At 38.8% G+C, this 15,591-nt stretch overlaps 1 protein-coding gene across 1 annotated transcript; it reads left to right on the top strand.

Moving 5' to 3' along the window:
• The first annotated feature begins 1,141 nt into the window (after window positions 1–1,141).
• Window positions 1,142–15,308, top strand: vps11 (VPS11 core subunit of CORVET and HOPS complexes). The gene is made up of 16 exons (XM_061740240.1): window positions 1,142–1,308; window positions 2,640–2,784; window positions 4,068–4,203; window positions 4,335–4,498; window positions 4,650–4,897; window positions 6,112–6,313; window positions 6,412–6,563; window positions 6,827–7,013; window positions 7,155–7,298; window positions 8,536–8,733; window positions 8,827–8,988; window positions 9,757–9,890; window positions 11,124–11,326; window positions 12,540–12,711; window positions 12,869–13,091; window positions 14,746–15,308. The coding sequence occupies exons 1-16, from the start codon at window positions 1,163–1,165 to the stop codon at window positions 14,908–14,910; spliced, it is 2,781 nt and encodes a 926-aa protein (XP_061596224.1). The 5' UTR covers window positions 1,142–1,162; the 3' UTR covers window positions 14,911–15,308.
• Window positions 15,309–15,591: the final 283 nt, after the last annotated feature.

Below are 15,591 nucleotides of genomic sequence, written 5' to 3'. Positions count from 1 at the left end.
GTCATCCTCCTTTGGTGCTAAAACATCATATTGGAAATTTAACAGTACTATTCTTGAGGATAAGGTAGTGATTACTGAAGTATAGATTGATAACGCTTCATTGGAATAAAACTCGAGCTGGAAATACGCAACAACTGGGAGCTTTTGAAACATGAACTTGTTCATTTTTTTATTAGAAAATACAGTATTTATATGGCAAAGAGAAGAATTGCCCTTTCACCCGTACTAGTAGGTTTTGAAAATGGTTTAGGAGATTTATTAAGAACCATATTTTGAGGGATTTTTTCCATAAAATGGTCAAATGTTTCATTTTGTTTTTTTAGATCCCCCAAGAAGGATGATAAACGGTTTTTTTTATTACAAATTTGCTAATTCTTTTGGCTAAATGTTATTTTCGGAAATGTAAATGTATTAATAAAACACCATATTTTCTTCACTTTCTTAAGGATGTGGAACTATATGTGAAATCAAAAGCAGACTCTATTAACAAAAAGGCCCTGAGAATAATTTCTTTGTAATATTTTACATGTATTTGTCTAATTAGCACCTTGTCTGTTCGTATGTGTTGTGTTCTTCTGTAGACCTCATTGTTTTGTTTGATCTACAGTTGTCATTTCTTTAGGCAAGGCAAGGCAAGGCAAGGCAAGGCAAGGCAAAGCAAGGCAAGGCAAGGCAAGGCAAGGCAAGTTTATATAGCACAATTCAACACAAGGTAATTCAAAGTGCTTTACATCAACATTAAAAGCGGCAAGACACAATTAAACAGTAAATAACAAATACAATTATAAGAAAATAGGTAAAAAAATAAACAGCACAAGTTGTTAAAAAGTATGTGTATGTGTATGAGTACAGTATATAGAGTACAGTATATATATATATATATATATATATATATATATATATATATATATATATATATATATATATATATATATATATATATATATATATATATATATATTTTATTTTTATTTATTTTTTTTTTTAAGTAAAAAAAATATATATATATTTTATTAATTAATTACATTTTTGTACTGGTAAATAGTTATTCCACTGCTTGTTTGGTCGTTCCGACTCGCCGTAGCTCTCCCCGTGACACGTGACCCACGCCCGTCCTGCGGTCACATGACGAGCTTGTTGACGAGGGTTTAACAGCGACACCATGGCGACGTTTCTACAGTGGCGGAAATTTGTCTTTTTCGATAAAGACACAGTGAAAGATCCAGTGGATAATGGACAAAGCTTTGTCCTTCCCAAAGGTATATCGGCAAGTGACTCCGGCCGGGGTCATATTGTTCTCGGAGATATCCTTTACTTATGCAAGATCATTCAAAACTGATGCTAGCCAATTCTTAGCGACTGTGTTCAAGCAAACCGGTTAAAACTAGGACTTGTATCAGAAATTAATTACTGTTAGAGGATGTGCCAAAGACTGGACCGAGCCAGGTTATTTTCTATTAACAGTGTCGTGACAAACTAAATATTAGATTCGTAAACAAAGTAGTTAAACTACCTCACCATGTCCAGCAGACATTAGCACGACAGCTCCTTCATGTATATAGATGTTTTTACAGCTCTCTATTTAAAATGGTGTCTGTTTTTGTTTTTGTCATCCACAACAGTTGGGGAAATGTGTTTGATAAATACATGTACAAAGTAAAGTAATGCAACATTACAATAAACAACACCAGCCAGTAGTGTACTTACTATAATAGTTAATTACTTGATGGGGATTAGGGCCGTTCGATTTTGGCCAAAAATAAAATCTCGATTTTTTTCTCTCAAAATCCGATTTTCGATTACGATTATGATTATTTTGTGAATTGACAAAAGGCAAAGAAATGATTTCAAATATGCTGTTTTTTTATTGAACATTTGCCCCATTGGGCTTTAAGTGCAAACTTTGCTCTTATTAAACCAAAAATGAATGAATAAAGTGCAAAACTCTGTAAAATAAGTTGAAAAAAAGTTTTAAAAAATATAATAAAATATAAAGTTTTATCTCTGAAAAAAAAATCAGCAAATCAGCACTTGCAAACATACAGTAAGTTATATTTCCAATTAAATAAAACAGGACATTTTCTAATTAAACTAAACTGGGTCTTTGCATGCTAAATAATAATGCAATCCATGAAGGAGGTAGAGGTGTGTAATGTCAGTCATTACATTTGCTATTCACATTTGCAAGTTTTTTGCAAGGAACACGAGCCGGTCTACCGCATCTGGCTTGAGGGATGCCCGGTGGCATGTTACAACGCCCCCTCCTACACTAAAGAGCCTCTCCAATGGGGCACTTGTTGCAGGTATTGAGAGGTATTTCCATCAATCATTAATATGGTATCAATCATTAATATGTGTGCAGACAAGGTAAAAAAAAGTGAAAAATCAATTTTACGAGTTTCACGTTTTAACATCGTTCTAATTACATAATCGCGATTACGATTTAAAATCGATTAATCGAACAGCCCTAATGGGGATAGGAGGAAAGTCAGTTGAAGTTTACCGGTGACAGCCTAGCCTTGATTGTGTTCCCTGAAACTCCCACTGAAAGGACTCAGTCTCAACATCACATTCTCGATTAGTTGCATTCTTTACCACTGCTTGATGTTTTTTTTGCCCTTAACCTCTGTACTACATATGGATGGCAAGATCTGGCTCTTGATGCGCTCCCTGCAGCTGACTTCTTTTCAGGCTTACAAATTGCGCGTGACACACCTTTACCAGCTGAAACAGCACAGCATCCTTGTATCAGTGGGGCAGGATGAGCATGGAATCAACCCTCTAGTAAGTCTGCCCTTTTACAGAAACACTGAAAACACTGAAAAAATCCTTTCAATATTTCAACCTGTTCAGACCAAATGCTTTGGGGGAAGAAAAAAGAGCCTTTTGAATGTGATGATACTATGTTAAGAAACAACATGTTTGAAAGATATAAAATTGCAAAATTTGCTCTATATCTGAAAGAAAAGACAACGCTACAATGAAAAGGTATTTGCTCCCTTACAGCTGACATGCTTTAGAACAAACTCACTTTAAATCAGACAAAGATAACTTGGGTAAATAAAAAAAGGCTGTTTTTAAATGATGATGTAATTTACTAAGAAAAAAACAACTATCAAAACCAACCTGGCCCTATGTGGAAAAAGTAATTTCCTTCTAAATCTAATAACCGCTTGTGGCACCCTTACTGGCAACAAGTGCAATCAAGCATTTGTGATGACAGGCAGTGAGGAATTCTGACCCTCTGTTCTTTGCAGAGTTGTTTTAATTCAGCAATATTGGAGGCTTTACAAGCATTGCATTACAAGCAACCGAATTTTGCCCAGTTTTTGACAAGGCCATTCCAAAACCCCCCTTTTTTTTTTTTACATTTCCTTTTGGACATGGTTTTGCTGGTGTACTTTTGTCATTGTCCTGCTGCGTAGCACAAGTGCACTTGAGCTTCAGGTCACAAGCTGATGACCGGACTTCTTTCTGAAGGCCTTTTTTTTTTTGGTAGTGAGCAGAATTCATTGTACCAACAGTTACAGAAAATCATCGGATCATGGAGCAGCAAAGCAGGCCCAGACCATCACACTACCTGACATTTGACTGTTGGTAGAATGTTCTTTTTCTGTGTGAATTTTACAGCAGATGTACAGGGTTGCACACCTTCCGAAAAGTTAAATTTTTTGTCTTTTGAGTCTACAGAATAGTTTCCTAGGCAGTAATCAGACCTGGTTGTGGCTAATGAGATGAACTGTGCATCTGTAAAAATGTAGTCAATCCCAGTTGCTTCATGATTTAAAACGGGGAGCAATTACTTTTCCCCTACAGGGCCAGGTTGGTTTGGAATGTGTTTTTGCCTTAATAAATGAAATGATCATTTTAAAGCTGTATTTTGTAGTTGCTGCCATGTCTGATATTTAAATGTGTCTGATGATCTGAAAAATGTAAGTTTAAAAAAAAAAAAAATTACGCAATCTCCGAAGGGTAGAATACTTTTTCAAGGAACTGTGGTTTACAAAATGCTGTAGGATATGAACAGATTAAGCCAACACTAACTTTAATCTGCATTTATTTCCAAGGTAAAGGTCTGGAACCTTGATAAAAGAGATGGTGGAAATCCGCTCTGCACACGGATTTTTCCTGCGATTCCTGGCAACAAACCAACTGAAGTGTCTTGTCTCAGCATACATGAAAACCTCAACTTCATGGCCATTGGTAAGCCCCTACCTCCGATAAATAAGTCAAAATAAAATAATGATCAGTTTTATGTCCGTTGGACCGGTGATTTCAGTTTGGCTAGCAGTTTTCCTTTCACAGTTCATAATGGATTGTGTGTTTCTTGATAGGGTTTACAGATGGCAGCGTGGTCTTGACTAAGGGTGATATCACCAGAGATCGTCACAGTAAAACTGTGACTCTGCACGAGGGGAGTAGTCCAGTCACGGGCCTCGCCTTCCGCCAAATGGCAAAAGTTACCAATTTATTTGTTGCCACTCTGGAGAGAGTCTATGTAAGTGCGGTTGGACTGTTTTGTAGTCATGTGTTTATCCAGCAAGTTTTTAAAAGAAGCTTTAAAGATCTTTAAAAAAAACCTTCGGATGATCATATAGTTCCTCAGCTCCACCTTCCTATTCACTGTCTTCTTGTCTTTCCTTGTTTAGAGCTACACCCTGTCCAACAAGGAATATCCCAAGATAGAGTTGGATTCACACGGTTGTGCGTTACACTGCTCGTCTTTGGCAGATCCATCCCAGGATTCCCAGTTCATCGTGGCCAGTGATGAATGTGTGTACCTATACCAGCCTGATGAACGAGGACCCTGCTTTGCTTTTGATGGGCAAAAGCTTTTGGCCCACTGGCATCGTGGATATTTGTTCTTGCTCATCAGGGATGTGAAGTCACCCAACAAGTAAGGAGGTCACTGACCACTGTGTGTATTTACACCAAATTCTTTACAGTAAAGTATATGAAGCAGTGTCGTGCTGTGTGTTTGTATATACATGCAAAATGTTTACTTAACCACTCCTTGCTCCATAGACTTTTAGATTTATTTGCACAACATCAGAAAGCCTTGGTGCTCCGGGTAACTCACTATATCTTCCCTTGTTTTTAACATACTGAATTGACTAATGTGGACTGCTCATTATTGTACCACCAGTACCGTGATGGGAGCTGCTGTCTTTCTTAGTATAGAGACAAACAGACCTGGCTCAATGTACAGCAACAGTGCATTAAATGCTTGGTCTCCCGACAATTTCAAATATTAATCATAAGATGTACAAACCCAAATTGCAATGAACTTGGAACATTATGGTAAACATGAATAAAAACACAATACAGGGATCTGCAAATCCTTTTCAACAATGCACTCCAAAGACAAGATATCTGATTTAGTCTGATAAACATAATCAGTTTGCACTGATAACGAACTGGAGGGTCCTGTTCCTCTTTAGCCCGGAGGACACTTCCAGTTTGTGTCAGTCCATCTCAGTTGAGCTTGTTCAGGATAGCCCGGAGAGCTTGGTAGCCCTGGAGGCTTTAGGCTACACTGTACATTGAATAAGTGCCAACGGAGGTACATTTGATCGTAAAAACAGAGTTCAACCAAGCAGTGCACGTATTCATGTTTTTTTGATCTACAAGTCTGAAACAAATGCTCTGTTGATCAGGAGCTTCTCTTGGGTCTTCTGGTATTGCCTCGTGGGTGCTTGTCTTCGCCGTAATGATGCCCTTTCAGACATAAGTGCATAAGCAAGGACTACAAAGTGGTCATGCACAGCCTTGAAAATTTAAGTCCGATAATGAACTGCTTCTGCACAGCCAATACACATAATTGATACGATCGGATTTTTATATTTAATATAATCTTCAGGTAGAATCTAAATCCACTCATAATTCAAACATTTTATGTATGAATGCAGCAAATCAGATAGACCAACATGTGAAATCCCCTTGTAAACAAAAAATGTATCCCCCCCAAGAAAAATGTTTTTTATGAATTACAAAAGAAATATATTAAATCGGCAAGTCAAATATTTGTCAAATGTAAGATAAAAGCATTGTCACTTGGCACGATTCCTAAATTTCACATGAAACTGTTGGTGGTGCTTGTTTTCAACTCAGAACCGGGTTTGGCAGCAGGGAGCGCTTCCAGCCAGACAAACATCTTTTAACCGTGTATGATCTGGACAACAAGTTCATCGCCTACAGTGCATCTTTTGATGACGTCATAGACGTGGTGGCGGAGTGGGGCTCCTTCTATATTCTGACCAGAGATGGAACAATGTTTGTTCTGCAGGAGAAAGACACACAGACCAAGCTTGAGGTGGGTCAAGAGAGCACAATCTAAAGTGCTCATCCCTTTTTTCCATTAATTCGCTGTCTATTATTAATGTTGATAAGATGCTCCTTTTTTTTTTTAAGATGCTGTTTAAGAAGAACCTGTTTGTGATGGCCATAAATCTGGCTAAGAGCCAGCACCTGGACAGTGACGGACTTTCAGAGATCTTTCGGCACTACGGTGATCACCTTTACCTAAAGGGAGATCACGACGGGGCCATCCAGCAGTACATCCGGTATTTACACCGTCGTTCTCAGAGCTGTGACATTTAGTTCTCATTGGACTTAGACGTGCGCATGTGTGGCTAGTCTCTTAGCATGCTATTCTCTGTTACACTCTTTATGAAAGTTGCAGTTATGTTATTTTGGTCTCAGACTGAGGAAACGCAGCAACCGTGTCAACAGCATTGTTTTTACAGCTGTAGGGCACTGGATTACTTACTTATCAGTTTATCTGTCAGTGAAAGTTCTCCCTGAACTAAATTCTATTTTCTCACAGCACCATTGGAAAACTGGAGCCTTCATATGTCATAAGAAAATTCCTGGATGCACAAAGGATCCACAACCTCACAGCGTATCTGCAAGCCCTTCATAGGCAGTCGTTGGCCAATGCAGATCACACCACGCTGCTTCTGAACTGTTACACCAAGCTGAAGGACAGTTCCAAGCTGGATGAGTTCATTAAGGTGCAGATTGTCTCATTAGAAATTGTTAATTAACAACTGCATTGTAAATGCTTTCCACGCTGTTGTCCATTGTTTGCAAACACGTTGCTTAGGGCTGAGCGTATTGTATCCTTGTTTAATGACCACACTGTGTTTCAACAGAGCAGTGAAAACGAGGTCCACTTTGATGTGGAAATTGCCATCAAGGTTCTCCGTCAGGCCGGCTACCACGGCCACGCCGTGTTCTTGGCTGAGAAGCACAAGCACCATGAATGGTACCTGAAAATCCAGCTGGAAGACCTCAAGGTAAAACCCTCCAGGAGAACGTATACATCTTTCCAGATGAGCTGGTGGGGATAGAGGTTGGATAATTAAGCATTTGAGTCAAGTGATCAGTGTCTTTGGAACGTTATGAAGAACTGTGTTTTGCAACCAGCAAAAGCATCACACAAACCAATATCATCATCATGAGGCAAAACCTTGCACAATAATTGTCAGCTTTTCAAAGCGATACACAAATTTTGTTTCTCAACCTGCATTTACATCCTAGCTACATGAATCAACTCAAATAACTGGATAATTATGTGATGAATGTAACTGCATTCAACTGCAGTGATGGATGGATGGATGGATGGATGGTAGGGCTGTGCGATTAATCGATTTTAAATCTAAATCGGATTTATTAATCAAGACGATGTTAATAAAAAGGAAAATCGATTTTCCTTTTTTGCAGCTAGCTGCATTACAGACAGAGCCCGTCTAGTCATCTTTGTTTGGTCAAGAAAATTGTAAATGTTGTCACTTTACTAAACTCAAGGAGGATTTACAGTATCTTTCAATTGCACTTCATTCCCAATAGGGAAATTTGTTTGCTATTTTTCTTTAAAAATAAAGATAAAATATTTGAAACAATTTATTATATTACCGGTATATTATTTATTCCATTGTCTTTTGTAGTTTTAGCAAAAAAATCGAAATTGAAAATCGGGTTTTCAGAGAAAAAAATCGGGATTTTATTTTTGTCCAAAATCGCCCAGCCCTAATGGATGGATGGATGGATGGATGGATGGATGGATGGATGGATGGCAGTATCACACGAGAAGAGCTCACAGAAAGATGTTACTTTTTGAGTGGAGCTTCTTGCCCCTAACCCAGTCTTATGAGTTATGTTTCTGCCATCAAATTCAAAATGAGCAAATATTTTCCTTTTTAAATAGCGACATTTCTTAGTTGTTATTTGCTTTTATTAATTTTTCTTTTGAACATCCCATTTTTTTAAATTGGGGTTGAATTTTTTGTAGATAAATCCCCAAAATAGTTTTTTAAACATAAACACTGACATTTGCACACAAGTATACTTAGAATTTATGGGAAACGGACTAATTTAAAATACATTTAAAGTTGTTTTTCAGCAGTCTACTTTCCTAGTCAAGTACCCAGAGCTGGTCAGCGTTTGCAGCATGAACAGATACAAGAAGAATCTAATCACTGATTTGATCGGCACATTAACCTCTATATCATTTTGTCTCCCTCCAAAACCCAGAACTATCAGGAAGGGCTGTTTTACATTGGGTGTCTGCCTTTTGAACAAGCTGAAAGCAACATGAAGCGTTACGGCAAAACGCTGATGCACCACGTTCCTGAGGGCACCACGTTGCTTCTTAAGGGTTTGTGTACCAACTACCACCCCAGTGGAGCTGCTGCTGAAGTCGGCAGCCTGGACAGGGGACACGTCAGCAAGGTCAGCAAACAATGCTGGTTTTATAAGTCGACATGAACACCAAGACCGGAAATATCCTTGATGATGACTGATTAACGATGTGTTTCGTCTCAGGCAAACTCCGAAGAATTCATCCCTATTTTTGCTAATAACCCGCGAGAGCTGAAAGCCTTCCTGGAGCACATGATTGAGGTTGACACCTGCTCTCCCCAGGGTGTGTATGACACACTGCTTGAACTCCGACTGCAAGACTGGGCACATGAAAAAGACATTGAGGTCAGTATTAAACACCCATTCTTTAAGGTTGCTGTCATAATAATTGTGGACAATAGGAAGGAAACAGACAATAGAGTCCTAAATGGCCAAGGGTTACAATAGACCTTGATGTGATGCCAAGAGGTATAAAGGAGGTGGGGCATTGGCTTGAACCCACCCGTCATAGAACCTGAGGGCCCCCCAAGCAAGTCCGTCCAGTGCATCTTAAGAATAGAGCAGGTATCCCACAGGGCCGTTGTGTTAATGTGGATAAATCCTCTCATTATCAGAGTTAACAGGTGGAAATGTCCTGCGTGGTTCACTAGCAGTCCTGCCTTCCTGTCCGACACCAAACCACATTCACCACACAAGATAGAAAAACCTGGAAAGAATAATAATGATAGCAAAAGTAGATAAATAAATAAAACATATATAAAGAAAGATAACGGGGGGTACTTTACATTACTTTTGCATTCGCATATATTAACCATCTGGACCAATATTTTGGTGCATTGTTACCATAGAGTCTTAGGGTCTTAAGCCATTTCCTTGTTATTGATCCTGCTGTCAGTAGTATTTTCAAAAGGTGCTTCCACAAAGAATTTCCACAAAGCCAATAATTAATCGTATTTCTTTGACTGTTTTAACAAAGTTTTGATTCTCAAGAATGTTATCTTACCCAATAATCACATATACAACATATGCGTCCTTTTACTTTCAGACTTTAAGTGATATGAGCATCTAAACACAGAAAGAATGACTGCTTTTTGTGTTCTATCTGTTTGGCAGAGGAAGAGAGTCCTGCAGGGGGAAGCTGTATCACTGCTGAGGAGTGTCAACACTGTGTTTGATAAAGCCCTGGTCCTTTGCCAAATGCACAACTTTAAAGAAGGCATCCTCTACCTTTACGAGAAAGGATCCTTGTAAGTACGGCGTACCATGTTGAAATAAACACCAGAAGGTTTAGGGCTCAGTAAAGCCCTGGCACAACTCCACCTGTGATCAGCAATAACTGAAATGTCTCTGGGGTCTTCAGGGGGGAACCTCCTTTTACCAGTGTCTCATTTAGTTAGTCCAACGACATCTCTAGAAGGCTAAATAGTTACCCCCCCTAATGCCAGCCGTCACTGCTTCTTACCATGACAGCAGTGTCACCAGAGAGAGCAGGGAAGAAAGGACAATGCTTCCCTCACTTCCTCATATTCATGATCAAAAGAAAAAGGCTTACTAATACTAATTTATATTTCTATTTGTCTGCTGACAAAATAGAAATAAAAGTTAATCTCACATTTGTTTTTACCATCTTCCTTTTCTGCCCGTGTAGTACCAGTTTCCCCAGCAACTCCACTGCTGATCTAGCTATGAAACCCCTACATCCCACTTCTACTGGACTCTCCGTCCTTGCTGCCAAGCTGTTGCTCCTAGTTCAGCGTACCTAAGCTTTTTCCTTCCATAAGCTTCCCATGTGGAGCCCCCGCCATAATTATTGTGAGGCATCATTAACCTTTTTAAAGTATTTTCTCAGAAAGTTTCACGTGTCTTTGATCGTTTTGAGAAGTAGGGCCGATGCAATCATTAAGTTATATTATATATTTCTTTCACAACAAGTTGGTGCCAAGAGCATGATAAATATAAGCATATGGATCTCTTTTGGGGGGCAGAGCAACTCCGAACACACAAACTGAAAATCTGAGGCTTTGAGGACAATGCAAAATGTACTACAAAGCATGTTTCCTGTTGCCAACAGGTGGCCCTACAAGTTTTTGGTAAACCTTCTTTTCTTCACAACACTTTCCCCTCCATTTAACACTAGAACCGCCAGCTTTTGTATTTGGAGCCTGTTTTTGCAACACAACTGAAAATAGTGGTTATGTGAGTTACTGTCGCTTCCCAGGCAGCTCCGTACCGTCTGATCACTCTTCTCTAGTCTCATCAATAAGCTAAAATGACCAAGTCAGGAAAATCCTTTTCCTTTTGTGTGACGTGGTCGTGTTTTGAAGCTTTTGATCTCAGTCTGTGTTATCTGTCTTGCACGTTTGTTATGTGATAGGCTCGTGCAACACTTTCACCAAATTAGCAGTTTCACACTTGTCTTGAAGTGCTCACAGTGTTTTTTCATTTAATAACTGTTGGATGTGATTTATACTTGTTCGCAGGTACCAGCAAATTATGCACTACCACATGCAGAACGAGGAGTATGGAAAAGTAGTGGAAGCCTGCAAGCGCTTTGGAGACCAAGAGGGATGCCTCTGGGAGCAGGCGCTCGGATACTTTGCTAGAAAGGAAGAAGACTGCAAGGCTTATATCGGTGAAGTCTTACATCATATTGATGAGAAAAACCTGATGCCTCCGTTACTTGGTGAGCTGGACGACATTTTAAATCATAGTACAGGACATTCCAGAAGTAGATTTTGTGAAAGTCACTGTTCCTTTCTTAGTATTATCAAGAAGTGGTGAAATACATTTTTTAAACATAAAAAGTCTACTGTGAAGTGTTCATTTTTGGGAAACCTGCAATTGATTTGTGGTCATATCTAACACATACACACACACACACATACACATATATATACAGTACAGACCTAAAGTTTGAACACACTGCATGGGATTGCTAAGTCATTCACCACTGCTCTCTTCTGGAGTTTATCGTCCGGTTTATCGGTCTGGATCTGGAGGTGCCACAGGATCTTTGCCCTTTCCTTCTCTACCACCTGTAGTGCTATCTTCCACCTTGATTTGGGGATTGTTTCTGAGACATCTTTGCACAATCTGCAGCTGGGGTTTGAATTATTTGTAAATTTTCATTCATTCATTCATTTATTTTCTTTACCACTCAACACTATACGGGGTCACAGGGGTCTGCTGGAACCTATTTCATCTCACCACAGGTGAAAGGCAGGGGGACACCCTGGACAGGTCGCCAGTCCCTCGCAGGGCCATTCGTATTTCTTATCAGTTTGGATCCTAAAAGTACATTTTGTAAAACAATGCAGAGGTTTGGCTACAGATTATCTGGAATCTTTGTCAGACATAATGAACTTTCTCCTAGTACCGGTGTGGAAATCTCGACGGACAAATGTGCATTGTTTAGTATGGACAAACGTGACCTCAAAGAGGCTGTATATCTTTGATTTCTTCACTGTTTGTGGGAAAAAAACTATATCAGGAACTCCACATTTCAGTGTCAAGATCCAGGTCCAGTGTTAGTTTCATTAAACCTTCACATTAAAAGCCTGATATTTAGTTCAAATTCTGATGCCATCAAAATTGTATCGTCATTCTACATTTTTGTCCCATCCTTTTATATGTTCTCGATGAATTAAAAAAAAAAAAAAAAAAAAAGTAGTCTGCACAAGTACTGGAGAAATAATACCGTGAGAAAATGCACAATCCTCAGATCACTCTTCCAGAATGAGACATTCATCATTCACACATCTTTCAAAGTCACACAAACCAAGGTGGAAAAAAAAACAAAAAAACACACATACATGCACACATGAAATGAAAGGATTTTTTTCTTTTTTGTGCAAGGAGTTTGCAAACCATAACATTCCTACTTTCTCTCCAACTAGTGGTGCAGACGCTGGCTCATAACTCAACAGCCACGCTCTCAGTTATCAAGGATTACCTCATCAATAAGCTGCAGAGAGAGACGCAGCAAATAGAGGACGACGAACACAAAATCAGCCAGTATCGTGAGGAAACTGCTCATCTACGCTCTGAGATCCAAGAGCTAAAGACAAGGTATCCATCCATCAACCTCATCCGCCTATAGTGTGTGTCTGTCTATATTATCTATCTATATAACTATAGTATTGATCAATCTACAGTGTGTATGTACTAGGGGCCACAGATTGGTGGGCCGTTGTGCAAAATTTTACCTGAATTTCTTCATACACAGTGCCAAGATATTCCAGAAGACCAAGTGTAACATGTGCAACAGTCCCTTGGAGCTTCCATCGGTTCATTTCCTGTGCAGCCACTCATTCCACCAACACTGCTTTGACAGCTATGCAGAGACCGAATCAGAGTGTCCAACTTGCACACCAGAGAACCGCAAAATCATGGATATGCTGCGTGCTCAGGACCAGAAGCGCAACCTCCACGACCATTTTACCCGACAGGTAAAGCCCGATGAACTTTGTTTGCTATGTTTTAGCTATCATGATTCCCATAGTCTTTTTTTCTTTTTAACTTAATCGTGTCAGGCCTTAATCCTCTTCCATACATCTTTCTGGACAACAACAAAATAATTGTCTGATCCTTAAAAGTAGGTCTGAAAAATGAATGGGTCTTACATAATCTTACATTGTTCCTTTTCTTTTTGTATTTACTGATGCTACTATTTTGTCATTTTCAAGCTGGGTAGAAAGAGAGATTGCTGCAGTATCATTAAAAATGACTCATAACCAGTTTTTCTAAGCTCCAACTCGCATTATACAATGCTTTTATTTCCTAAGTTGCTGAGCTGCATGTAGGAACCAATAAAAGGAAGCTCAGCACAGCAGTCTACAGGGCTGCAGATACGAACGTGCACGACACCTAGCAGGTCATGCAATTACAGAGCAACACAAATGACAACAGACAAGCGTAAATGCCACCGACACTCTGCCTGTACGCAAGCATAAATCATGCCAATCAGCACAAACAAGTCATCTTGTAAAAGTTGTGACACGAAGGCAAGGACTCACTGGTGACGTGGACATGCATCAAAACAGCTGATCCTATTATTTTCAATTATAATAAGTCAATAAAGTGTTATTACAGCACCTTTCACAGAAAAAAAACATGTTTCACAGTAAAATACAGTTTGATCCATGAAAATCATAACAAAGCATGAAGTAAAATGAAAATAATACCAGAATTTGTAAGGGGGAAAGTAAAGTTGAAAAACACCTTTCTGACTAAAAGCTTGCCAGAATAAAAAAAGTGCATAAAGATTGAAGGCATAGGCTTTGATCTTAGATAAACTGTTATTCCTGTCGGGAAAAATCTGGAAAATTCTAGGAATGAATAATGGGAACACTATTAAACAGCCAGCACAATTATTCACAAGTATAAAAAATTACAGAAAGGAATAGACTTTCTAGTAAGGTCAGAATACAGAAAGTTCATACAAATTGCAAAAAATCCCAGAGCTATAGCTCAGACTCTACAGCTCTCCATGTTAAATGTAACAATTTGTTGAGTAGAGCAAAAGAAAAAAAGACTTGACAAACATGCATTGTTTGGCATAATTTCCAGGAAAATGTGTTATTTCTAAACAGAGCATGGCCACATGGCTCCGATTTGCAAAATTGAATATGACCAAATCATAAGTATCTGGCACAATGTCTTGGACAGATGAGAACTTAAGTGGAGATGCATGATGTCACACAATGCAGGAATCAATCCCAGCGTAGAAACACCAGCACTGTACATCTAATAGACAACAGTTGTGAAAGAGTGGTGACTTTGGTGTGTTTTGAAAGCAACAGATGCTGGGCAGTTTGGGGTCATTGCCAGCAACCTCTAAAATAGTGAAGCAATGTTGGCAAAACTTTGGCAGTTATTTTAGGCAAGAATGATAATATCTATTTAACAATCCGTTTGGATTATGTCTGAATGTTTATAATGAGTTTTACAATGTTGTTCATATAAAGTTGTACGTCCCCAAGTTCAAAAGCTATTAAGGAGCAGATTATATTTTTCATGGCTATATATGTGAACCGTAAAAACAGGGGAGTGCATTTTCTTTCCCACATGACTATACATTGCCATTTTTTTTTTGTTTTTCAGTTACATGGCTCCAACGACGGTTTCTCAGTTGTGGCTGACTATTTTGGCCGAGGAGTGTTTAACAAACTGACGTTGGTCACTGATCCGCCTGGAAGTAAAACTGTGGGGAGTCTTGAGGTCAACCTGCAGAGAGATCTTCTCATCCATACCAAGAGAAATAGCTAGAAACCTCCGCCTGTAATCACAATCAAGACAACACTCCGTCCTGTTCGACATCAGTGTAACCTCCTGACCACATGCTTTGCAACAAAACTGGACATTCAGGCGTAAATGTGTTCCAGTCTCGGCTTACTAAACTTGCAGAATCACGTTATGGGAGATTTTGGTAATGTTTGTTTTGTGTCATTCTAAAAGCCGACATCTTCTGTATTCAACAATGTTAGTAATTAAATTGTACATGACACTCTTAATGATTAAAACTTAATTGAAGCTGATAATTAAAGTTGTGAAAGGCATGATGTTTTTGCTTTTTTTTTTATTTACCTTTGGTTAATTAATATATATGTACTGTATATTCACACATATTAAGATGTAAAGCCATCAAAAACTTTATTCTAAATAAAGCACAGTCATGGAAACAAAATGAATGAGGTGGATTGAATCAGGCCACATTGAGTAACTGAAAGTGCTGAAATCCTGGACGTACATTTATGCTAATTGCTAGATTGTGTCCTACTGTACTGCTTTAGGACAAATCCTCTCTGTTAAGCAGTCAGAGCAGAATGTACTGTTGATATTTTTTATTAGATAGATGTATACTTTATTGATCCTGAAGGAAATTTAGGATTAAGAGAATTAATTTCCAGTTTAAGACTGGTTTTGTTTAATTGGTCTGTGTGCATTCAT

Source organism: Cololabis saira, chromosome 14 (genome assembly GCF_033807715.1).
Source record: "Cololabis saira isolate AMF1-May2022 chromosome 14, fColSai1.1, whole genome shotgun sequence".
In the NCBI taxonomy this organism is placed as follows: domain Eukaryota; kingdom Metazoa; phylum Chordata; class Actinopteri; order Beloniformes; family Belonidae; genus Cololabis; species Cololabis saira.
The sequence above is the reverse complement of the archived record's forward strand: the minus strand, read 5'-3'. Positions and strand labels throughout refer to the sequence as shown.

Bases quoted from the DNA above. Each gene is read 5' to 3' on its own strand.
- vps11 (XM_061740240.1), top strand. From the start codon at position 1,163: ATGGCGACGTTTCTACAGTGGCGGAAATTTGTCTTTTTCGATAAAGAC. The intron at 2,785-4,067 runs GTAAGTCTGCCC...TTTATTTCCAAG, and splicing joins AGCATGGAATCAACCCTCTA to GTAAAGGTCTGGAACCTTGA. The intron at 8,734-8,826 runs GTCAGCAAACAA...GTTTCGTCTCAG, and splicing joins ACAGGGGACACGTCAGCAAG to GCAAACTCCGAAGAATTCAT.